This window comes from Ahaetulla prasina, chromosome 1 (assembly GCF_028640845.1).
Source record: "Ahaetulla prasina isolate Xishuangbanna chromosome 1, ASM2864084v1, whole genome shotgun sequence".
Lineage (NCBI taxonomy): Eukaryota > Metazoa > Chordata > Lepidosauria > Squamata > Colubridae > Ahaetulla > Ahaetulla prasina.
Genome location: NC_080539.1, coordinates 246,952,991 through 246,979,621, shown reverse-complemented (window position 1 = coordinate 246,979,621; position 26,631 = coordinate 246,952,991). Strand labels below are relative to the sequence as shown.

The following is a 26,631-nucleotide window of genomic DNA, read 5'->3' as shown; positions in this document are numbered from 1 at the left end:
ATGGATGATGACTGAATTCTGCCCAATTATTTTTTAAAACCAGAATGCTGGTTAAAAATTTAATTCTACATCTTACTTTTTACTCTGTTGTGACTACTGTATATATGTTTATATTCTAAACTAGAATTTTGAATATATGTTCTGGGCATAAAAATGAACATACTTAGTGCCTATAGCATTTAAAATAGAAATTGATTTGGTGCCAGTAAAAATGAAAGCTTGGCTTTGGGTTGAGATTCTTGGAGGACATTTCTGATTGATCATGTGAAGTGTGAAGTTGCTTAGAGAAATTACTAGGAGAACTTCCTGGAAAATCTAATGTTCTCTCTTACAATTTGGAGTTTTGTGATTTTGTAAGAGGGCAATATAATTATCCAATATCATTATTAAACCCAAAATACAGAAAAACACTTGTATTAAATTTGTTTGAATATCAACACCGAGTTCTTTTGAACAGAAGATATAATGGTATTCCCTTGCAAACTATGAAATTCTTAATGGATAAAAATGAAAAACAACAACAACTAACTACTCTTTTCATTGCTCTCTTCTGATCAGCATATGGCATAAAATCTTCACAATGGCATAAAAACTTTCTCATCCTGGTTGTAAACATGTTATGAAACTCAACGACGTGCAAAATTCATATTTCACAGACAAGGTGCTGTTGAGAATCCTGGCTAGTTTATCCTTGCTTAAGTGTTTAATGATTAATGCATTCTTTAAAGCAGTGCTTCTCAATTATTTTCTGTCATGCCCCCCTAGGAAGAAGAAAACATTTTTCGCGCCCCCCGCGCGACTGTAAACACGGGGCTTAGCTTGTTATGACAGTGTTTGCCGAGGTCAAACGCGCCCCCCTTTACGGAGCCTCCCGCCCCACCTGGGGGGCCCGCCCCACTATTTGAGAAGCACTGCTTTAAAGATATATTTCTGATCCCCTCCCATTATATCACTGAATGAAATCAAGCATTAGTAAACTTGATTCTATATTTTACTGTTCCTTACAAAATGCTTTCAAATGGAAAATTTAATGTACAAAAATTCCAGTCAGTATGATATTTTGCTCCAACACCCACAATTCATTCATGGCATACCTCAGGGGTGTCAAACTCATGTCGTCACGGAGTCGACACATGACGTATCAGGACTTTTCCCCTCTTCACTAAACCAGGCATGGACGTGGCCAGAACTTGACACATCCGGCCCATGGGCTGGGAGTTTGACAACTTAATATCTGGGTTCCCAATGGAACACATAGGAATGGGTAAAGAAACAAAGGGAATTCTATTGTCCCAACACCGCAAGTATTGCAGTTTCTTAGGGGTGAAAATAATTTCTGGAACAAACCAAATCTCCTGAAACTATAAAAAATGTAAAAGGTTATTGTGGAGTATTTTCTCATAATTTAAAAGGTTAAGATATGTGACATTCAAAACTTTGAACTGCTTTGTAAGGATTGATTAGTATTTGCCATCTTTCCTTGATTGTGCTTTTGGGAATCAAATTCGCTACATTCATTGACCTGATGTATTTCCATATGACATACACAGTAGCAGTATATTCTTCTGTGATACATCAGACTCTTCATATAAGTTTAGTTTTGCAGTCTGTTAAATATAGGCTAGGGTAAGTGAAATAGCCAATTTATAATCCTCTTCTCTTTGGAAAACTATCATGGACAAACACCAAACTAGTCTCCTTCCCAATAATAGGAAAGGAATTTCTTCTCTTGATAAGAAACAGTAATGTCAAGGCTGTTTCAAGTCTTTTATTGTTAAATATTTTGGTCTTTTTCCCCGCAATGCTATTATGTCATGTTACAATTACTTATAATCTGCTCCAGTCCCGTTGCCATTTTTCTTTCTCACTTGCAAATATACATTACTAAAGCGATAACAAAGGACAAAGACCAGAAAATCAAAATGCAGATTTAGATGTTAGGATAGGAGAAATTCAAATGTCAGCAAAATCTAACTTAATGTGGTTTTATCCTGTTCTATTCTGTTGGTCAACTCTATTAGAATTATATCATATTGCTCTTTATTATTGCTTATTATCCCGTCCTTCGGGAGAAGGGCGGTCTAGAAATCTAATTAATAAATAATAAATAAATAAATAAATAAATAAATAAATTTTATACAATCCAAGATACCTCAAGTATCATGTATCACTTCTTCCATAATCCCCAACCAGCACAGCCAATATCAGGTGCTCTCTGAAGGTGAAATAGGCCAATATGAAGGTCGCTTGAAGAAGACAGATTTACATATTCACAGAAACTTATCTCTAGGTATTTGTATTAAAAATGCCCTAAACCAAAAACTACAGCTGTAGTGCCTGGGAATTCACAGAAAAATATTTTTTACCACCAGTTGCGTAAAAGAGATAGAGTGCAAAAAAAGAGGAAAATGGTTTGGATCAGTGTATACAGTATATATGTGTGTGTGTGTGTGGATAGGAATAAGATTTTTGTCAAAATAGTTAAGATGCAAGGAATTAAGACAACTTTAGGCAACTGGGCACCAAGCTGGAAAAGGCAGGCCTTAGCGCCAAGCAAAAAAAATCAAGTTAAAATTGATACATTTATTGCTTCCTTTCTATTAATTCAAACTATATTAGAGTTTGAAATATATAACTGACTGTCAAACATGTAACAGCCTACTGGATCAGGAAGAAAATCATTTAGGAGGGCACCTGGATTCTCACCACAGCCAATCAGAATCCAGCTTCAGATTCTGAATAACTGATATTGAAACACGAAACACTCACTCCAATAAACAATAATCTTTTATCCAGAAACCCAAAAAATACCAATTGTGTTTGTTTCTGGAACATCTAGAATGGAAAGATTTGAAGGTCCCAGAGATGGTTCAGCTATTTCCCAAAATGAATACTGTACTCCAGAATAGAAAGCAGGTAAAATTATTTTGGATGTGATCAACCCCTTCCCCTAAAAAAAAACCCTTCTAAAAATAGAAAACCTACCCTTAAACACCTGGATAGGTATGTTTCAGGACTAGGACATTCTGTTCTGCACAATCTGAATAATGTTCTTATGATATGCAATAATTACAGTACATAAAACATTCACATTAAGAAGCAGAGTATTTATTCTGGGCAAAACCTGTTTCTAGTATTCTCTACATACTTCCCAGGGACATCTTGCTACACATAATTGGAAACAAATACGTATGGGGGAGGATAATTTCCTATATTATAGCTCCTTAATCAACAGAAGTAATGTCAAACTTATTTGTTGATAGACTTGAAAATTATGGATTCAAACCAATATCTTTTTATAAAAATAGACTTGATTAATGTTTATTATAGCTGCCCACTTTAAAAGACATTAATAGAAAACTGTTAATAGTTTTACGGAAAAAGAAGAGAGAAATAAATGGAATACTCATTCCTCTGAAGCAAATTCATGCCTCTTTATGTACACAGATAAGTTATCCTAGTTGATACATCTATGAATCATTGCTTAGGATCTTTTGCAATTCCTTTCACAAAGTAATTTTTTATTAAGATATCACAATTTTAGAAAATTTCAAAAAAGGTTCTTAGCTCTTTTAGCTGGCCTTAATTTCCTTACTGTTCTGCCAGCACTTCATCCTCTCAGGTATCTCATAAAACATGTATCTCTGACACATTATCCATAGTTATATTCAGTAAAGCCAATTCCTCTATTGTGATTAATAAAGATGACAGAACTAGCAATGATGGCCAAGCTAACAGCCTCATGAGAGAAAAATCACTTAAGAAATTCATCTGTAATTGGAAGTCTGAGGAGATTCTCAGTCATTCAGGTCACAGTTGTCTCATGCTGCTTTTTCAATAGGCAACCGAACTGCTTTTTCTTTGCAGAAGAAGAAGAAACATTGGATGGGAAGCAAAATGGTCTCTTCTTCTACTTCAAGGAAAAAACAGTTTGGTTCCCTATTGAAAAAGCAGCATGAGATAAAAATCCATCTCTGGATTTTTTGCAGGAGGCGGAGAAAAATCAAATTTTGACTTATGGATTTGAAGATTGTTAAAATTTAAAAAGGAGAACTATATATTTTTAAATGTATTTCTCCTTTCCTTTGGGGTGGGGAGGAAATGGACACTTTATTATAGTTTTAAACCAAGAGTCAAACGAAAGCATTCCTTATATCCTTGGAAGAAGTCAAAGGTTATTCTTTGAATAAATGTTTCTATCCCCGGTCTCTTTTTGCTCTTCATTATTTTTCTTAATTGCTAATTTATGTTTTAAAGTGTATGCTTTGTAAAATGTAATAAAATTGTTTGAAAACATTGTATTCAGTAGAGCCATATGAAGTCTGTACTCTGTGCCATGCAACCATAATTAAAGAATGGAAGATAATCACATTTTTCTAATCCTTCACACACTGCAAATATTTAACTCGATTGTGTAGGTCTTTGGATTTACAAAGTTTCTTTTAAATCCAATGGAATATGTGCCTATTTTTCTGCTTTAACCATGGTAGAATCACCATAGTTTCAAATAGGAGAGCACTTTACTGCAGCAATAATTCCTTTACAACTCGGCACAGATAAAACTCTAATCATGCCTTCCATAATGTTGAACTACCTGGGCCTGGATCATCAGTTGATACACTCAGTGGTACAAAAGGCAATTGATGGGAAAGGCAGACCTAGGAAAAGAGACACTCCTGTTTAAAACTCCACTCAGCCATGAAGTTCATATGAACAACTCAGACTGTTCCTGTACTTTTCATTTTAAACTGACTCAGAGAATACCTTGGGAATATAAAGCAGAGTACCCACTAATCTCTTGGAAGAAGACTGGATTTAAAATATAAATCAACTGTAACCACAATGTCAATATATTCTATATGGAACCTGTATCACCCTTCAAAGACATAGGAGATTTAATCAAATCACTGTAACAGACTACCTTTCTATTCAACATGTTCAAATCTCATAACTTGTTTCTTTCATTTGCTTGTTTAACTTTTTCTATCAGTAGCTAAACAGTCATTATTTAGGAAAGGAAGGATGCTACTGAAATTCAGTATATCAGAAACCAAGGCAATTACTGAAGTAGGCCAATCCTGTAGCGAAACGACCCACTGGATCTTGAAATCATTATACCTTAATTTCTTCAAATTGGCGTCCTAATGCATGTTCCCCAAAATATCTCATGTAATACATGTCCTTTTTATTTCTTGTCTTTCAAAATGATATTCACATGATTGATGGCTGCAGAAACTTGTTTTGTCTAAAGAAGAGAAAGACTAAGGGGTGACATGATAGCGTATTCCAATATTTAAGGGGCTGTCACAAAGAAGAGGGAACAAAGCATCTAAGAGTGAGATAAGAAGTAATGGATGGAAACTTATCAAAGAGAGATCCATCCTGGAACTATGAAGAAACTTCATGACAGTGAGAACAATTAATAAGTGCAACAGGTTGATTTCAGATGAATGCACCATCACTGGAGAGGTTTTTAAGAAGAGACTAGATAGCCATTTATCCAGAATGGTATAGGGCAGGGTTGTCAAACTCCCGGCCTGTGGGCCAGATGCTGGCCACACCCACTTTAGCGAAGGGGGAAAAAGTCCTGATCCATCATGTGACACCACTGTGAAGTTTGACACTGTGAAGTAAGACACTGTGTGTTTGACACCCCTGGTATAGTCTCCTGGTTAAGTAGGAGGTTGGACTAGAAGACCTCCAAGGTCTCTTCCTCTATAACTCTGTTATACTCTGTAGAGAAGCCACAAACTAAGCTCACCTGCAGAAGAAATCTAATATTCCCACTGACTTTCCATTTGGAAAAAGGTGGTGTATTATTATTATTTCCCAAATCGCTCCTTGCCCACAGATCCAATGCAAAAAGGCAAGAAGATCTATTATGCCTAGGGTCAATCCAAATTGCATTGTGCCATAGTCAGTTTTAGTTACACTTTGTTGAATGAGCACAATAATAGATTTAAGCAACCAGTTAAGCTAAAACCAAATAAATAAATTATATCTCAAAGAAATAGGCAAACCGAAGTTTTCCAGAATTATGGTTTTTTTTCATAAAAAATATGAAAAAAATGTAAATTTTGAAACTATTCCCTTCTCCCTCCCTCCCTCCCTCCTTCCCTCCCCATCCTTCTCTTGCACCCATCAGTTTGCAAGACATCATTTAAAAACTATGGGCAAGGATAGGAAAGCTTAGATAGAAGAACATGAGTTTTAAAAACACGGGCACCTTTAAAATAATCTTAAACTGTTTTTCCTCTTGGCATTTTAATCAAACCTTCAGTCCAAGATTTGTGACCCTAGTCAACATTATCCACCTACAGAATGACAGGAAGAACGTGACCTTGCTTGTTGTAATGGGGACATGATTTGCCACCCTTTTCTTTACCTTCTAAGTGGGTAGCAGTGTGTGAATGAGGTGTAGGATCTAAGCTATATGAGTGACTTGAATAATATATGGTATTAAGTGGAAATGTCTACTCCCCGAGAGCCAGTGTGCCTGGCCAAGTTATGTACAGAAATGGGATTGGGTGTATGTATGTAGCACTTATTTGTCTTGTGTATTAAAAATCACCTTGCCTGCCAAATGCCATACATCTTCACTAACTCCTAATTGAAGAATAAGCACAGTGAAGACTCACAAATAACAATGGATAATAACTATGTCATCTTCACACTGGCCCATATAGGGAAAAAAAGGGCAAACAGTTCCATCTGGGTGAAAATTAATTAACAGATACACATTCGTCATTAGAAAGGGCAACTTTCAGAATCTCTTAAGAAGAACATTTCTCATATCTCCTAATACAGAATTTCAAGCAAAATAACAGCATGGATTTGTGGAAATGGGAAGCTTTATTCTATTAATTAGGGAGATCAACAAGGAGACAGTTTTTTCTTCCATTGGTAACTGTTTCAGTAATGCTAATATGACTATTTCATAATGAATACTATCCCATATAGCAGTGATGGCTAACCTTTTTGCCATTGCATGCTAAGAGTGGAGGGGCTGGGGGTGATGCACATGCCCACACCCATAATTCTATGTGCACTTATGACCCATCCAGTGGTGGGATTCAAATAATTTAACAACTGGTTCTCTGCCCTAATGACCAGCTGGGTAGGCGTGGCTTGGTGATCATGTGACCATGTGGGCGTGGCCACCTCAATGTCACTCACATTGATGGGTGCTTCGCCTTAGCTGTTACAATGTAATAAGGGCTAACCAGAGAGGCAGTTTCTGTAAGCAGGGCAATAAAGATTAGGCTAGAAACAACATCAGAATGTTTCCTTCCTGCCTTCCTTACAGGATTAGCCCTGTAAAGTGGAAAAAAGGCCAAACAAAATTTCTTCCAACAACCGATTCTCCAAATTGCTTAGAAAGTTAACAACCGGTTCTCCTGAATAGGTGAGAACTGGCTGAATCCCACCACTGGACCCATCCCATCCACTTCCCCCACGCCTGGCACGCGATGGCCCGGTAGGCCCGTTTTTCTCTCTCACCTGGCTCCAGAGCCTCTCTAGTCCCACCAGAAGTTGGCAAATGAGCCGTTTCTGGCCTACGGAGGGCCTCTGGGTGATGGGGAAGTCTGTTTTCATCCTCCCCAGACTCCTAGAGAGGCTCTGGAGGCTGGGGACAGCAAAAAAACCCGGCTTTCTAGTCCCAACAAAAGTTGGCAAACAGGCCATTTCTGGCCTCTGGAGGGCTTCCAGGGCGGGGGAGGCTGTTTTCGCCTTCCCCAGACTACTAGAAAGGCTCTGGAGGCTGGGAACAGAAAAAAAATGGGCCTTCTGCCCCCACCCCCACCCCCAAGGCCCTCCAGAGGCAGGAAACAGTGTGTTTCCCTACTTCTGGTGGGCCCAGAAGGCTCAAAAATCAGCTGGCCGGTGTGCATGCTGAGCTCACGTGCCCACTGATATGGCTATGCATGCCATCTGTGGCACACGTGCCTTAGGTTCGCCATCACGGCCATATAGATATACTCTATTACTATGTGCTTCACTCTCCTCTTTTCATGTATTTATAAGGATAAATAAACAACACCACTAGAAATCATAACTGTAATCTACAAAAGTTTATCTTGTACATTTGCTGGTTAGTTATTTCAAATTAGAAAGTACTACCTGATATGCTTTATTTTAATATACGAACAATGGTAACACAACACTAACTGGTAGAATTAATTACATAATATTAAGAACCCATTTGATCATTCAATCTGCTGAAAATCTTCATGCTACATTTTTGAGTACATTCTTGCAAAGTGAGGTAGTCACTTGAAAATAATTATTAAAGGAGGAGGATTAATGGTATTTACTGTCAACAAAACTGGGACCTTGAAATTTGTTTTATACCTTGCAGGGATATGAAATTCTTCAAACCAAAAGGTTTGAGGGAGATTCTGTGCCTAGAGCTGTACAAACGGAAATTAATGCCAATCCCAAATGGACGTAAGTCTTCTTTCTCCATTTTCACTTTCACAGGGTTAACTAAGCCAACTGTCCATAGTAAAAGTACACCAGTAAATATATGTATGTCCTATTTTTTTTTAATTGTTATTATTTTCATGCTGGAACTCAACTCTGAGCTTATGAGACAAACTTTAAAAAAACCATCGGTTTATTACAGGCTATGATAGCAATCCTATATATTTCCTTGTAATAAGGCCCAGTGATTTCAGTGAGACTTTCTTCTGCATAAAGTACTATGAAATGCATTTATATAATATACACTGAATCAGCCAGTTTATGTGGAAAAACAGCTTCACTTATAAAACAAAATATATTATGTAGCTCTGCAATAATATTATCCAAGTTATTGCAGCTAATAAGTAGAGAAGTTCTGAATGTTAAAAAAACTAGTTTATGATTAAATATCTATTAAAAGATTAAGATACTATTAAAAGATGGAGATTGATATATTAAAAGATACTGCAAGGCGAACAAACAAGTCAGTCCTAGAGGAGATCAACCCTGACTATTCCATAGAAGGGCAAATCCTGAAATGAAACTGAAATACTTTGGCTACCTAATGAGAAGGAAGGACTCACTGGAAAAGAGCCTAATGCTGGGAAAGATTGAGGGAAAAAGAAGAATGGGACGACAGAGAATGAGGTGGCTGGATGGTAGAGGACAGGAAGGCCTGGAGGAACATTGTCCATGGGGTCACGATGGGTCGGACACAACTTCACAACTAACCAAAAAAAAAAAAAAGGTTGAGGGTAAGCCTTTTACCTGATCAATTAACAAAGAAGCAAAACACACATTTTTTATAATACACAACTGGAACTTTAATCTACTCATTTTACTTAATTTCTGTTTTTCTATTGACAAGTTACATCTTGTATATGACTGGAATGAAATGTTTGTAATCACAATAGTGTGGAGGCTATTTTAAAAGGCTGTTGTTATTCTGAATTATATGGCAAATTTGTTACCTATGTAAAACTTATTTTTAGTGCAACTAAAATAAGATAGATGCTGTGTTAAGAGTTAGTTTTGGTAAAACCGTAATGAACATGGGGGTGTATGTACCCAAAAATACAAACACAGAGAACAGACATTGAGTTGTAAGTGTCTTGACAACCTAAAGATTCATTTTGTTTTAGTTTTGAGAAATACAAAACATTTGCTAGACCTATTCTTGAATACAGTTCATCTGTCTGGAACCCATACCACATCTCTGACATTAATACAATTGAACGAGTCCAGAAATATTTTACAAGAAGAGTTCTCCGCTCCTCTGTAAACAACAAAATACCTTATACCACCAGACTTGAAATCCTGGGATTAGAAAATTTAGAACTCCGCCAACTCCGACAAGACCTGTGTTTAACACACAGAATCATCTATTGCAATGTCCTTCCTGTTAAAGACTACTTCAGCTTCAATTGTAATAATACAAGAGCAAACAATAGATTCAAGCTTAATGTTAACCGCTTCACTCTTGATTGCAGAAAATATGACTTTTGTAACAGAGTTGTTAACACTTGGAACACACTACCTGACTCTGTGGTCTCTTCTCAAACTCCCAAAAGCTTTAACCAAAAACTGTCTACCATTGACCTCACCCCATTCCTAAGAAGACTATAAGGGGCGTGCATAAGTGCACAAAAGTGCCTACCATTCCTGTCCTATTGTTTCCTTTCATTATATATATACGCTTATGTGTTGTATAGTTGTTTCATGCTTATGCTTATATATACTGTTGTGACAAATTAAAATAAAATAAAGTGTGTTTTTGCAAAACAGCAAGATCAGATTGCTGTTTACACTGTATTTCCAACAAGATACCTATAACATATAGCTTTAAAGGTCATGCTGAAATGTAATGCAGTAAAGGTGGAAGACTGATTCTTTGAAACAGTACTGAGGGATTTTGGCTCAATTCTGTCTTACATTTCTAGCTTACTATTTAGTGCAGAATTTATTGCCACTGAATGCTCAGTAAGGCATAAGTCCAACTGTATAGTACAGAGTCACTAAAGGGCAAGTCTCGTGTTAGCTTAATGTAACAAATGAATAATGTTTTTAAAATCACAACTGGGGCAAAGGGAAAACAATCCAGAAATGGTAACATTTTAGATTCTCAGGTTTGGCTGAACTTGAGTTTTCTTTACACATGTCACATTTTCCTGTCTAGTAAGCTGTATAACCTTGTATAACTAGAATTTGACATTGGATAGATACCTCTTAGTGTAATTTAAAAAAAAAAAGACTGAGCACAAATCTCCAGGGAACAAAATAGGCTTTGGGCGAATAAGGACTGTCTATGACATTTTCAGTGTTATTTAAATGAAATTATCAGTAGACATAACTATTTCAAGTCAGTGGATGGCGAGGACCTAGACAGAAGAAAACGTCTAATAATGATAAGTAATGGATTTGTGTGGCCATGCTGCTGGCATTTCAGATGTGCATTTGTGCAAGTTCAGGTCCCACCAGGATAAGATAAATGAGGCTTACTGACGCCACAAAGCTCTGAGGATCCAAACCTATGTATCTCATAATTGCTTTTTAGCACTGATTCAAACAAATCCTTTTGACAAAGTAGAGCTAATCCTTTTGCTCACCAAATAAAAACAGCCTGTAAAATGTAGCAGGAATGAGACTAAGTAAACCCTTTAAATGATTTAGCCCCCTCGCATCAGGAAAAAGTGGAAAAAATTTTTGTGGTGTCTAGCAAGGGCTGTGAAGTTTATCATCACTCTCATTTCTAATTCACAACAAGGTATTGCATACATTTGGCTCATTTCAAATGTCCAACAGGGTAAGTCCGGCAGGAAATCCCAAGAAAGTCAAAGAAATATCCCAGAAGAAGGAGAAAGATGAACAGCTTCTGTATTATTGCCAAGAAAATTAGGTGGACACATCCATGAAATCCCCAAGATGTTGTGGTCTGCCAGCAGCCTGTGGAGCTGGCAATGGAATCAGACAGCAATGAGACTGAGGAAGAACATGGGCCAGTCCTGGAGACTGGGGAAGGCCCGGATGAGGGCTCTGCATTGGAGGCAGAGGTGGGGCCAGGGCTATCGGGGAGTGATGTGCAGACTCCAGAGCCTCCAGAGCCTGACAGTAGTGAGGCAGAGGAAGGAGGAGGAGCCTGTTCCTAATGCATGCATGAGAAGAGCTGCCAGAAAGCAAGAGCAGCTAAAGCAAAGAGGAAGACTCGGGAGCAGGGCCAAGAGATGATTGGCCCTCCCATAAGGCTTAAAAGAACAGCAATGGCGTTTGAGCTCTTTGCCGGAAAACAACGTTGATAGCTTTGTCTTGCTGCATTTATTTCTTATTGGCGTCTTCTGCTTTTGAACTTTTGCCAAGAAAAGCCTTTGGCAGTTTGCCTGATTAAGACCAAGCCTGGTGATAAGACTGAAGAATTGTGTTAGGAAGAATTTGCTTTGATTTAGTTTGGACTACGCTGAGAATGAGTTAATTCTCAGCTGTTCTAATAAAGTTTGTTTATTAGAACTGACTGAATTTACTACTACCTGCTTGGGCCTGGGTCACAACACAAGAGTCAAAACAGGTTTTATATATTTTTCACTCACAAGAAAATAGGATAAATCAGATTTACTGATTCTTGTAATTTCTGCCTGATTCTTAAGCTATTTCGTGCCTCCTTCCCCTGTCAAATATATTATGGTCTGGGTGGGGTAATGGTAGTGGATGACAGAGGGTACAAAAATGGTTCAAAAAGCAGTGCAGCTCAAAATCATTTTGCATTTTGTTAGTGGAAGCAGAAAAATGATACAATCATTTATACAGGATATCTGCTAAATATGTGACCTTCAGCATTCACCTGTTCAAATACACTCCTGCTGATAATACAGGAGTGGATATATTTATTTGCCTAGCCAATTAAATATATATGAAAACATGAAATGATTTACTTACTATATTTTATTTTTCAAGTTGAGATACCACCTATCTTACTCTCAGAGTGACTCTGATACAATTCTTTTAGTGATAATGGAATAGTGACTTTGAGTGAAGATTTGCTTGTACAAAATTCAAGGTACGATGAGAAAATATAATAAAGCAGGGAAAATAAATAAATAATTGCCTAAGGGGAAAAACAGAAATATGTGTTCTAGATAAGGAATTATGCATCATCACTCACTGTGACATAGAAAGAAGGGTGGCTATGTCTCAGGTAATTGCTTATGTTCAGAATATCATTCTTTTCTGGAAAAAAAATGCCATTAGATATGGATTTTTTTTTCTTAAAGCAATTTGGGAATCCTTAAAGCAATTCGTGACCTGTCTCCAAACGAATGTGTAGATGAAGCCAAATTAGTTGGGCCATTAATCACTCTTTGGTTTTTGATAAAAGCTTTGAAATACAGGTACTGTTTCCTACTGACTGACCTTCCTAATACCCCCCCCCTCCCATTCCTCCCAGAAGCTGAGTTCCACTCTAGGCAATATGACAATTTGCTTGTCCACCTGGTATTAGGTCTGTCAAGTTTGCTTGAGAAGCGGTAAAATGCACCCTGAAGGTTACAAGGAAACTAGCTGGAGACAAGAACTCAGGGTGATATTCAGTGTTGCTTCTTGACTGCATTTTAACAAACACTCATAGTCACTGAATTAAACCAAAACAGATTTAAAACCAAAGCAAGGCAAACAGTAACAACAGAGAATGCTTCTAAATCAGCGTAGGCCACCCTATTATTTGGATGATGTCAATGGCCAAAGTTGACAAAGAAATGATGCAACCTTAGTGGGGCGCATGAACAAAGTATGAGACGTATGAAAGCATTTTTTAAAGGGGATAAAACCGCAAAGTTTTTATTTATTATTTCATAAAGCTTATTTTTAGTTTGCATGACAGCTTTCGACTTAATATGATATGAAATCAACAGATTCAAAAGGAATTCTGTGGGTAAAAAAAAAAAGAAATTTGGGTTCTACCAGCTGCCTACCGTGAATATATCTGCTTTTGGAACCTTACCAAATACATTGTGTGATCTATTGTCAAGAGCATTGTTATTGCGAGGTTTCCATATTAAGAAACTCTATCTTAGTATGCAAAGTTTAAGCCTTGCAAAGTTTGTTTATATTTATTTGCCTTTATTACTTTTATAAACAACTCAATGTGTTAAGCATACTAAATGCTCCTTCCTCCTCCTAAATACTCCTTCCTCCTTCTAAGGTGGTATTCCTGAGTAGGCTGGACAGTGTGCTTCAGATTCAATCCCCAAAGGGTCTCCAAAAATGCATTTTATTGTGCCAATTTTTTGTTTGTTTGTTTTCCATCATTTTGAAATTTGTTGTGTTTATTGCTAGGTACCAAGAGTTGCATTTTGATTCGGCACCTATACAAATTTATTGAATGAATGAATGAATGAATGAAGTGAGTGAGTCAGTGAGTAAGTGAATGAATGAATGAACATGCACAGAGATGAATGTGGTATGAATGCAGTATTTGTCTACAGCACCTTCAAGCAGCTGCATCTTTTTCACACAATCCCATGGCTGCTGTATCCCGAGCACATTTACAAGAGAGCGAACCTTTCTGAAATCAATCAGACTTACTATTTCTCAGCCTAATTTCAAAATCCTTTTGCAAGGGACTTTGGCAGGAGTGATCGATCCTTCCCTCAGCATGTATGGGGATGAGAAAGAAAGGAAAAAAAGAGAGAGAGAAGAGGATGTCAGAAGGAAAAAAGAGAAAGATGTCAAAGAGAGAATAGATTGTACCCACTCCATGCTTCAGCCCCTCCCACCATTAGATGATCATCAAGAACCAAGAGGATGTGGGCTGATGTGCAGACGGAAAGAACATAATTATGTACCAGAGAACCTCTCTTTATATGTATCATTCTGGACTGCCAATTGAGGTCTCCCAGCTCAGTTTTATACACATTAAAAACACACGTTACTCTGTCAATTCTAATTTTATCATTAAAAAAATATGCTAGGAGGATGTTGTTTTCAAAGTAGTTTTTCCACTAATCTCTTAATTGTGGACCCTGCAGTAAAAAACCTTTCTGTATTAACGCGAAGGATTAGGTTTGAACCCCCTTAAAAGCCTCACCACACTGAAGAAAGGGTGCAGGATGAGTTTAATTTTCCCGTTAGGATTTTGAGATGTATATGGTATATTCCCATCAATATGGAAGAGTAGGAGGTAATCTGAAAGTCAGAAATATCCTATGGTTTAAAAAAAAAAAAAGCAAATATGTTTCGCAGTGACATTTTCATGAGATAAAAAATTAACACCCACATCACAGAAGTTCCACAGCAACCACAATCCTGACTGTCGTCTAGAAGGAAAAAGGAACATTCTGTGGCAAATAACACTGTTTCTTTGTTCAAAGGTATGAGGTTCTCCCCCTCTCCCCCCCACCCACCAGTGACAGAGCGGATAAATAAATACAGCAAGTATGATGAATGACTATCATATGCTAAACAGCAGAAAATGTTAGCTTTCTGATTAAAGGAGAAAAAACAGGATCTCTCGGGCCTAGCTCTAACATTGTTTCTGATAGATAGCAGCTATATTTCAAAATACTTACTTTGACAGCTGTGTGCTTGAAACTGCTTTATTTCTCTTTAAGTTTCTTTTTTTTTTTTCAGAAGACAGAGAGAGAGAAAGAGAGACAGAGAGAGAACAAACGAAACCTCGACTTACAGTGTTGGAAGTGCCCTGAAAACAAGGCTTTTTTAAACTCCCAAGAAAAACTAGGATATTATAGCAGAAAAAATTAGAAGCCTCAATCAAACTGTATTTTAAATCATATGGTATCTATATTAAATGTGCTTTAATTTAACAAGAACCTTTAATAAAACAAGATTTTTTTAAGCGAAATTCATCTGCTTTCTTTTAATACTTTTCACTAGTTCTATACCTGGGGTCTGCAATCTTAAACACTCGAAGAGCCATTTAGAACCCTTTCCCACAGAAAATAACCGTTTCCCACAGAAAATAAAACACAAAACCAGGGTGGGCGTAGCCAACTCGATGTCACTCACTCCCACCCTGTCACACGATGTGGAGTCACATGATGCAGAGTCACATGACGCGTCCCCTGCTCCTCCTGGAGCCCATTATGATGCGAAGCCCATTATGATGTGGAGCATTGGTCACTGGAAGAGATACGTGACTTTCTCTCTGCCCTGAGACACTGGCCCGGCCCAGCTTCAGCGATGCTCCATGTTGTAATGGGCTCCAGGAAAAGCAGGGGATGCCATCTCTCCCATTGTAAAGTGTGCTAAATTTAAGTGTGCTGTGCAAGGTGCTGCAAGAGCAACAAGCAGACCATGGAGGTGGTGAGAGCACCGGCATCAGCTGCAGTCGGGCTGGGCCAGTGTCTTGGGGGGGAAAGGAAATCGTGTGCCTCCCCGAGTGACCGAGGTGCGCGCAGCACCAACAAAGACCGGAAGAAGAGGCACGTACGGGGCCGCTTCGCTCCCGCTCTGGAATTTGAAACGAGTCTCCATCCACCGCTGTCGTCCTTACTTTTTCAGGCGAGGAGGGACTGGGCGGGGAGGGCAAGGGGTGGGGCCAGCCAGTGGTCGGATCCAGTTCGACAGGGAGCCTCATCAAGGGGCCCAAAGAGCTGCATGCAGCTCCAGAGCGCGGGTTGCCAACATCCATTCTAGACAAATAGAGCTTCAAGCAATGCTGTAAGACTTAAAGGATTTCCTGGGGCCAAAATCAACCTCAAACACATATAATGAACACTGGAATCCAGGTAGGGGAGATGGTTTAAATTTAAAAAAATAAATAAAAAAGAAAGATAATAGCCCCAACCTTTTGATTAAAACACCACCCCCTTTCACAAGTGTAATTGTGATTGCCATTGTGATCTTTCATTTTTTTATTATCCCCAGAAACACCTTATCAAGGGTTCAGATTGATGGACATTGTATTCCCACAACAATTGGATAGCCATAGATCTGTTCCCCTGAAGAATTATAAAATGGATCTTGAACCACAAATGATCTTATCAAGCTGATTTTTTCCCCCAAAGCAAGATATAAGAGCATAAGATTTTTCTGGCCAAGAGCCCCCTTCAACCATGCTGTACCATGCTGGAGACTGTATATAGCACCAAAAAATAAGCAGCATAGAACAGGGGATTCCAACTCCTGGTCCATGGACCAGCACCAATCCATGGCATGCCAGCAACCAGGCAGTGCAAACAAGGAAAGCCCCAACTGCGGGATGCAGGCAGCATGCAAAACCACGCCCCTCCAGTCTATGGAAAAGCCTTTCTCCATGGAACCAGTCCTGGGTGCCCAAAAGATTGGGGGCCACTAGCATAGAAAAGACTGGTTTTAATTTAGTATATTGTGTACAGCGTGCTGTAGTGTTTAAAACTTAGAATGAAAACTGGGGACACTTGGATTTTAATCCCACCTTCAGCCATGGACGCTCCTTGGATGACTTTGTCCCAATTATTATTTTTAAATAAAAAATACATAGGATATTCAGTGTCCTGGTTGAAGGGGAGGGGGCTCTATCAGGGAGAATAAACAGACATTCTAACTTAAGGGTTCGTTCAGAGAAGCAAATGTCCGAGATCAAATCCTTAGGCCTATATCTGCCATTTTCCAAAGGAAGGCAGACAGTCTGGAGAAATAAAATATCTGTTTGGGTCTATACATGAGTAGTTCTGGTTGCTTGCATCAGGAAATTCCCCTCTTCTCTAAAAGGAGCATGTGGTAGAAATGAAAAAACCTGTACAGTTATGGAGTATAACTTCCCATAATATCTGTTTCTCCTCTGAGAGTTTAAAACAACGTTTCCTAAACTAAGGGTAATTTAGGAATATCCTGAGGTTACACAATTTGTTGTTTGTGAGTTAAGGGTCCATTTTGGAAGAGATATTGCTAAGGCACTTATGTAAAATAACAGAGTCTGTTTGGAGGTTGTGTTTTTGTTGTTGTTATTTGAGATTGAAAAAAGGACTAATTAGGTCAAACAGTTTAAGAACGACTAGCATAAAGGAAGGTGGACTATTTATACCATTTTGATAATTCAATCCAACAAAGTAGGTATGAGAAAAATAAGCGGAGGAAGGAAATGAGATGTTTACTGCCAGGAGATTCTGGACACAAGACAGGTTATAAATGTAATTTATAAAATTAAATAAAACAGAATTGTTAAGATTGTTCTTCATGTGCTTAAAAATCCTTCCATTCTTCCTTATTAGAAACTGAAAGCTACTGTATACAGAAAACGTTGGAGGACCACATGCAATGTCTTGAGGCCTCAATTATGCTAAGAGAAATCCCAGATCTCCGAGACTCAGGTTTACAGTTAGACAGTAGCAACTCCTACTTTTCTTTGAATGAGTTATGAGGAAGATCTACTAGTAATATATCAAACTTCCATACATGCAAGTACCTCTGCTATTGATAATTGTAACCAAGAGAAATATAAGATAGCTAAAGATAAATATTTTTTCCTGCATTAAGGATTAAATTATTCAATGAATGCCTTTATATGAAATAAACATTTTAAACTAGTGGTAGAACGGTAATTCTTCTGAAATGAGCAGCTAAAGAAACTCCACTAATTTTATGTATGTGAATACACAGCATGTTATTCCTCTTCCTCAACCCATTCCCAACAAATGTGACAGAATTTGTGACAGAAAATTCTTAACTAACATTGCTGGAATCTGTGTCCTTATTTAAGAATCAATTCAAGTTAACAAAAAACAAAGATAAATATTTCAATTTCCACAGCACTATTGCGTTCTTCTTTGCCTTACTACAGTGTTCTGCTGTCTATCAGAAACCATCTCTCATCTTGTTCTAATTCACTCTCCTTTTCCCCTTGATTAGAGCAAAACAGAGCAACCGTATCTATTATTTCCCAAAGCTGATACTGATTTTCCATTGCTTTCACAACAGCTATCCAACAAGCTTGAATAGGAGTTATGATTACCTGCTTGAAGCACATCACCTCAATAATTCTCAAACAATAGAATATGTCACATGCACAGCTGTAACTCACATACAGTTTCATGACATTAAACAACATAAACGTTGACCTAGCTCTATTTATATAACTGCAGTTGTTATAGCGATAATTTTAACAAAGTCAGATCAAACTTTACAAAAGTTTCAGAGTCACTGATTCTTGCTATACTTTGTTAGGCCCTTGCTGGCAGAACAGGAATGTCATATACTGTGAACAGCATTTCCTTTTGAAAGGCTTACAGGTTGAGGAGCTGAGGAACTTAGCAAAACTCACTGCTCAGCATTTTGTGTTCATAGTAGGGCCAACAAAAGCTCAGAGCAATGATGAACGAGAACAGAGAAGACCTCCTTTGGAAGCTGCCGATGTTGCATTAAAGAAAGCTAAGGATTTACAGTATTTACATTGTTTTAGTTAAGCTTGCACTAGCTATCCATCACAAAACCCTCCATGCTTTTAACACGTTGTCCTTTCTTGTCATCCATCTATCCCTCTTTGAGTCAACAGACCAAAGCTAAAGTGTTGAGCTAGAAAAGGGCAAGAACATTTTTCATACTCCAGCTCTACCTTCTCAGAGTAAAATACACCTGGCTATAAATGACTAAAAGGTTACATTTAAAATACATTACAAAACAAATCAACAAGACTAATTTTTCCGAAACAGGGGCATATATCAATTCACATTCTTAATAAGCATTATTATATAGTTTATTGATTTTTATAAAAACATGCTATGTAGTTTTTTAATTCTATAATCAGAATAAGTAGATGACAGAAAAAGGCTGAACATACCTGAATAAGAGAAACGTTGTATAGACTAAGTCTGAAGAGGTAGTTCCTGTGTGAGCAAGCAGATGAAATTAGAGAAGGTTTAGTCATACAAAATATTTTATCTGAATTAAGAAACACAAATATTATACCATCATAAAGCATGAACATAAGTTTCTACAGGCACTGAATCAAACCTGAAGGATCAAACACTTCCAAATATATACTGCTCTATTTGTCCCGTTGTGCCTGACTCTAGAGGACAGTGCTCATTTCCATTTCCTAGCTGGGGGAGGGATGCTTTGTGGTCATGTGGCTGCCATGACTATATGCTGAGGCACAGGGAATGCCGTTACCTTCCCACCAAAGTGGTACCTATTTATCTAATTACATTTGCATGCTTTCAAACTGCTAGGTGGGCAGCGCTGAGGCAAGTAAAGGGAGCTCACCCCCATCACATAGTACAATAAAATCATGACAATAAATTAAGGTTATCACTATGCATAAAGAACAATTTTCCCTCCAAATTCAGCAAGCAGAAATCTCTGATGCCTTAAAAATCATTCTAATTCCATACTAAGAAATTTGTACCCAAGAAACACTGTAGATCTAACTCAGGGTTCTCCACAACAATCAAACAATATTGATCTCCAAGGTTTGATGAGACTATCCATTATTATGATTTGTCAAACAGTCAGCCAGGTATTTAAACTAGATTTGGTATTTTTATCCACCAATCAAGTTCTTCCCAAGGACTCGGTAGAGGCAGAAATTGTTTTTAAGTGTTAAAAGTACAATTGCAGGACATAAGCTGTTCCATGGAAAGCCGCCTTTTGTAATTGACTGATGGTGGTTTTGTCATACTGATGGCATTCAAGTCATGCTCCATATGTTCTGGGATTGCACTCAGGGGGCCTATTCTGTTAGTACTATCTTTGCTTTCTTTTATCACAATTGTTCTACTTCTATTTGCAGGTCTTTATATTTTCTGATTTTCTCTATTCTTTCTCTTCTCTTTTGCTATCTCCAGGTACTGCAATGTCCAATATTCAGACTCAACATGTTTATTATTTAAAGTATCAGTTATCAAATTATTTTCATATATTATTATTTGGGAGTTTGAAACCTCATCAATGAGCTAAGGAGTCCTATTTAACAGTCTACCAAAGAATACAAAATATAGCATCACCACCTCACATAATAAAGACAGTACTCAAATATCAGAAAAATTAAGGAGGAGCGAGAAGCAGAAGACAACAGCATTCTTTATGTCAAGTACACACAGATGGTCAACATATGAAGTCCGCTCTATTCACTAATAAAAGGAATACTAATGGCTTGTCACACAGAGACAGCCGCTACAGGATGTGACTTAAAATGGCTCCAAATATTAAGTATCTTCTATTCATACAAACCACACTGTATGTTTGATGTGGAAGATCCACAGTCAGGTTTTCTTAAAAATTAGACAGACAAGGATGTGAAAAAAAGGAACATCTAATTTGAATCTGGACAGCAGTGCTGGAGAAGAGCGCAAATCTTTTCAAAACCATCAATTACTTCACTACCCGGAGCCCGGGCTCTTATATCCAAGGCTGAATTTTCTACCTTCAAAGAACATATGAGCTTTTGAAACCATAGCACAAGGAGAATAGAGTTAATATGTCTCTACTGCAGATCTGAACATCTTTCGATTACCAAGCTTAAGATGATAGGAAATTCTACCACAAGCTCCACATATTACTTAATTCTGAAATAATTAACAGTTCATCGGTCTCCCTCTTCCTGATCTTCTTTCTCCTTTTTTTTTTCTAAAACCAAGAAAACTCTACTTAAGCAAGTGCTGGATACTGTATTACAAAAGAGCATGGCTGTGATTTATGAATCCAACTTTCACCCTTGGGATTTCAAGTTCTAAGCATATTACTTGCATTTAAATTGTATCTGGGCATGCAGTCAACCCATCCTGCAAACATCTCTCCAACTGCTGCATCACATAATTAATACACCTCTTTTGCGCACTGTATATTTAAAATATTTGAATTTGTCTGCTTTCATCAATTTGAAGGACTAAAGACTTGGCTTCTTCTGAGTGATCATATTTTATTTATTTATTTATCAAGTGCATATTAGATTATATATATATAAGTATAAGCATGAATTGAATACATAAAATGAATACAAATAAAGGGAACATTAGGACAGGGATGGTAGGCACGCTGGTGCTCTTATGCATGCCCCTTTACAGTCCTCTTAGGAATGGGGTGAGGTCAGTCTAAGGGCAAAATTTTGGGAATTTGGGGATGAGACCACATATACAACCAGTCTAAATCAATGATTAAAGTGTTGATCTAGGATTTAAATCGAGGCTTGCTGATGGAACCTATTGGCTGACTTTGGGACAATGACCTATAGCAGTGGAATAAGAGCACAAACATGCCTACCGTTCCTGTCCTATTGTTTCCTTTCATTATATCCAATTAATATAGTTATTACATACTTATATATATGCTTATATATTATATAGTTACTTTCATGCTTATGCTTATATATACTGTTGTGACAAAATAAATAAATAAATAAAATAAATTTTCAGAAAGCATTTTAAAAATGTTAAAACTATGTTGGTTTGAGCTAGCTCATTCAATTTTCTTATGTTTGCATGCTGTGGATGGTCATGTGGAAACGGTATAATTTCTGGACAAAACCTGATTTTCTTTTTCTCTTGAGCTCTTTTTCCTGTGCTGTTAGAGCTTCAGAAGATAAAAAGATAGATCTAAGGAAGTATGCATTCTTTTCTTTTACACTTTGAATATAAATTGAGGCAGGATTTCTTTTCTAACTGAGTCTGGGATAGCAGTGATATATTGTTTCATTTGCTTTTTTGGAATAATCTATTTATTCCTGCAAAGGTCAATCAACAGCGGATCTCAGCCCTTAACAAAATGAAACCAGAATGTATCAAGTGGAACAATTTTATTCCAAGCTCAAAACAATTCCTTTTTTTTTTCTTGTTTTCTTAGAATTAAACCATGGCTTGGAGTCATTTCTTCTGTTTCTTGCATTCTCAGAGTTAAAACATATCTTACCATGCTGTATGAACTTAACCAGTAAATAATACCGTGTTTCCCCAAAAATAAGAACCTGTCTTATATTGTTTTGAACCCCAAAATAAGTGCTTGGCCTTATTTTCAGGGATGTCTTATTATTTTGGGGCACATGGAGCAAGACGGGTCTCCTCTTGCCGTCTTATCTGATTTCCAGCTCTTTCTCCCTAACCCTAATCAGAGGAAATGGCGGGGACCAGCTGTGCATGCATTGGGGAGGGCTTATTTTCAGGGTGGGTGGGTTATTTTAGCACATGTACTCAAAAGCCCAATTGGGCTTATTATCAGGGGATACCTTATTTTTGGGGAAAACAATCTAATTGGTTACTTTAGTGGCTTTATAAAAAAGAAAATTTCAGGATGGTTTATACATTACTGTACAGCAAAATGCACCTTTGGGACAACCATGATCTGGATGACTGAGAACCTTCATAGACTTTTAGCTATGCACTTTGGGATGAACACACTTCAAATGGTGTGGGAGTATAAACGGATTTCCAAAAAAATTGCAGACTACAGGAACCATTTACACTTCATTTTGAGATGCAGACAACACAGACCCAACTCTAACAGCCTGCACTTATTTATTTATTTATTATTTTATTTAATCAAATAAGGGACACGGCAGAAAAACATTCAACAGCAACCAAGAAGGCTCCACATCTATTTGCACTTCTTAGATGACCCTGAGGACACAGATAAACCTCCAAGAGGCCTCTTTAAAAACAATGCAAGTGACTAGCGGTCTGCAAGGAATATAAATCCTTCCATTCCTCACCATCCAGTCAGAGCTGAAGAAGCTTCTTGGATAAGAAGCGAAATGTTTTCAAAAGAAAAAACAAGGAAGTCCAGTTGCCTCCTGAAAAAGCACCTTTGGGATAACCGTGACCTGGCTGATTACTGAAAATCTTCTTAGACTTTTATTGTAAAATAAAATCTGAATGATGGCTCTGGCAGAGATTAGCAAAAACTCCAAGTCACATATGTGAAACTCCAAGTACATATGTGCATGCACTCATACCACTGTGTGTGTATAATATGATTACCCACTGTAGTATCAGTGTCCTTTCAGCTTCTCTGAGTGTGGAAGTTTTGCCATTACCGCGAAGCTATATTTTCATTATTATTCAGCATATATTCATTTCTTTTTATGTGAAATCTAGGAGCCTATTTCGGTTTAGTTACTATACTTTTAGCTTTGAGCTTTAATTCCAATTCATCTGGGCATTTTCTGTACACCCATGACTTGCTATAGTAAAAAAAATATTATCCTGCATAATGTATCAAGCAAATAATATACTTAGCTTGGGAAATGTGACCATTTATAAGCCTCAGGTCCCAGTTCACTCTAAGAAGGGCAACCAGAGGTTTAGAATGCTATTTAAATGCATTGGTTTTGGATAACCATATGAAGAATTTGGCACTAGCAACAGACCGCCTCCTAGAAACACTGTATATTTTGACTGAATAAATAAAGTTAATGTTAAAGCTAATTCTTTCAAGGCTATCGGATGGAAATATAGCAGAACTACAGTAATAAAAATATCAATATGGATAGCATACTAATTATAGGAAATAAATGCAGCTATGTGACTAGTAAGCAAATCACACAGTTGTTCAGCAAATCTGGTTTTCCCCTTTGACTTTGCTTGTCGGAAGCATCCCGGGAAGGTCATAAAAAGCAATCACATGATCTTGGGACAGTTAACCATTCTAAATACATGCCAGTTGCCAAGCACCCAAATTTTGATCACATAACCATGGCGAGATTCTGATGTTGTAAGTCATTTTTTAAAGTGCCATCATAACTTTGAAGGCTCGCTAAGTGAATGGTCATACGTCATGGATGATCGGTACATAGGATCATAGCAGCCCGAAGAATCCATCCCCCAATGATGATTTCCAACATCTTTGCACCCTACCTTCAGAAGGCTCTATGGGACTTCAGTTGTACTCTCACAGAGGAAATACCACCAAACTGCACAACTGACAATGCTGTGATTCTGAGTGTATTATCAGCTGTATTATAGTCATAAGACTTGTGTCAACATTAATACAATGAAATTATGCTCCTGAACACAAAAATCCTTACTGTACTTTATTGCTTCTAAGAGGAGACAGTACTCTGATTCACATTCAGCTTAGAAAATTTAGAACTCCGCCGCCTTCGACATGACCTGAGTTTAACTCATAGAATCATCTATTACAATGTCCTTCCTGTTGAAGACTACTTCAGCTTCAATTGCAACAATACACGAGCACACAATAGATTTAAGCTTAATGTTAACTGCTCCAATCTTGATTGCAGAAAATATGACTTCAGTAACACAGTTGTTAATATTTGGAATACACTACCAGACTCTGTGGTCTCTTCCCAAAATCCCCAAAGCTTTAACCAAAAATTGTCTACTATTGACCTCACCACATTCCTAAGAGGTCTGTAAGGGGCGTGCATAAGAGCAGAAGCGTGCCTACCGTTCCTGTCCTATTGTTTCTTTTCATTATATCCAATTAATATAGTTATTACATACTTATGCTTATATATATGCTTATATATTGTATAGTTATTTCATGCTTATGCTTATATATACTATGTGACAAAATAAATAAATAAATAAAATAAATAAAACTTTCAGGGAATTAAATCAGATGATCCTACTCTGGTGTATTTAATTTTGACCTATGCTGTATAAACTCAGTGTAGTTCTTCTTGATTCTGTCAATCATTCTATCAGTATCTCACCCTGCCAAATTCTATATTCAATTTTCTGCCAGTGCCCAAACATTTTAAAATTCTGCTATTACATGTGTTTTGGCATCTATATAGCAGCATATATATAGATGCGCAGGCTGCATTGGTTGCCGGTGGTCTTCCGGGTGCGCTTCAAGGTGTTGGTTATCACCTTTAAAGCGCTCCATGGCATTGGACCGGGATATTTACGGGACCGCCTGCTGCCGACAGTTACCTCCCATTGTCCGGTACGTCCAGTGCGCGCCCACAGGGAAGGTCTTCTTAGGGTGCCGTCGGCTAGTCAATGTCGGCTGGCGGCCCCCAGGGGAAGAGCATTCTCTGTGGGGGCCCCGGCTCTATGGAATGAGCTGCTGGTGGGACTCGGTCTCCTGCCTGATCTCCGGACCTTTAAACGTGAGCTCAAGACTTTCTTTTTTCACCAAGTGGGGCTGGCCTGATTGATTTTAGTATGGGGGGTTTGAGTGGGTTTTAATAGGGTTTTACTAAGGTTTTAGTTTTGATAAAAATTTTAGCTAATATTTTAAGTATACAGCGATTGAATCAGTTTTTTAAACTTGATATAGTATTTTAATTTGTTAGGATTCTTGTCATTTTATTGGCTGTACACCGCCCTGAGTCTTCGGAGAAGGGCGGTATAAAAATATGAATAAATAAATAAATAAATAAATATAGAGCTGCATATAGCAGCAAATATATTCATAGTTTACCCCTCAAAAAGAATATGTATCAATGATTTTAAGCAGTTATTCATTAATTATATCTCTGGAAGAAGTTAAGGAGAACTATGAATATGACTGGACTGTTCTCCTAGAGGGGGGATTTTGAGTAAATAGCTGAAATCATAACAAACTTTTATTCTTGTCTTTCTTGCAATGCCTCATTTGCGATGGGGCAGTTGTTTAGCTGCAATTTCCTTTTTAACTAAACAACAACAACAAAAACTTCAACCACCCTTTCAAGCCTAACCAGTTAGAAGAGCATTTGATCTGGAAAAAGACATTTTCTCAATTGGTAACTGAAAAGAAAGCCAATTAATTTACCTTTGATCCTTTCCCACAATGCCTAATTTCCTCTCCTCTTTAAGACGATTTAATGCCTTCTTCCAAACATCAGCATAACTCACACTATCAGTCCCAAGAAAAGCACACAGTGGTTTTCTATGAGAGGTCCTAATCCCAGAAGAAAGAAATATGTAGTATGGAATGCTTTTGCTTTCTGACTTTTTCGAGTTCTCAAAATGAAATAGTGAGCACTTTGCACAAAGTTCCAACAAATGCATTAATGATGTCTATTTCTAAAAGAAAAAAAGGATGTAAAAGAATGCCACTAGATTCTACTTTATGCAAATGTTGGCATTTTACTCTGAATGCAACTTAGCAAATACTGGCTAAAAATAATGTAAGTGGCTACTACTGTTACTATTACAAGAAATTTGGAAATTTGCTACAATTGTCTACACTTTTGTCTTTGCTTTTAAAATATCTCATGGCAGCCCTAGAGTGTTCAGGTCAATACCTATTTGACTCAACACTTCCTGGAATACCTGTAAGGTTATACCTGGAAGCCATGCC

General features: G+C 37.5%; 1 protein-coding gene across 10 annotated transcripts in view; it reads right to left on the bottom strand.

The window, feature by feature from the left end:
• SEMA5B (semaphorin 5B) overlaps positions 1 to 26,631 on the bottom strand; it is a 578,355-nt gene that overhangs the window by 148,367 nt on the left and 403,357 nt on the right. For all 10 annotated transcript variants that reach the window (XM_058195316.1, XM_058195280.1, XM_058195269.1 and 7 more), the window contains one exon: positions 19,226 to 19,271. In XM_058195316.1, coding sequence (XP_058051299.1) covers positions 19,226 to 19,271 — 46 coding nt within the window. The remainder of the gene's footprint in view (positions 1 to 19,225; positions 19,272 to 26,631) is intronic.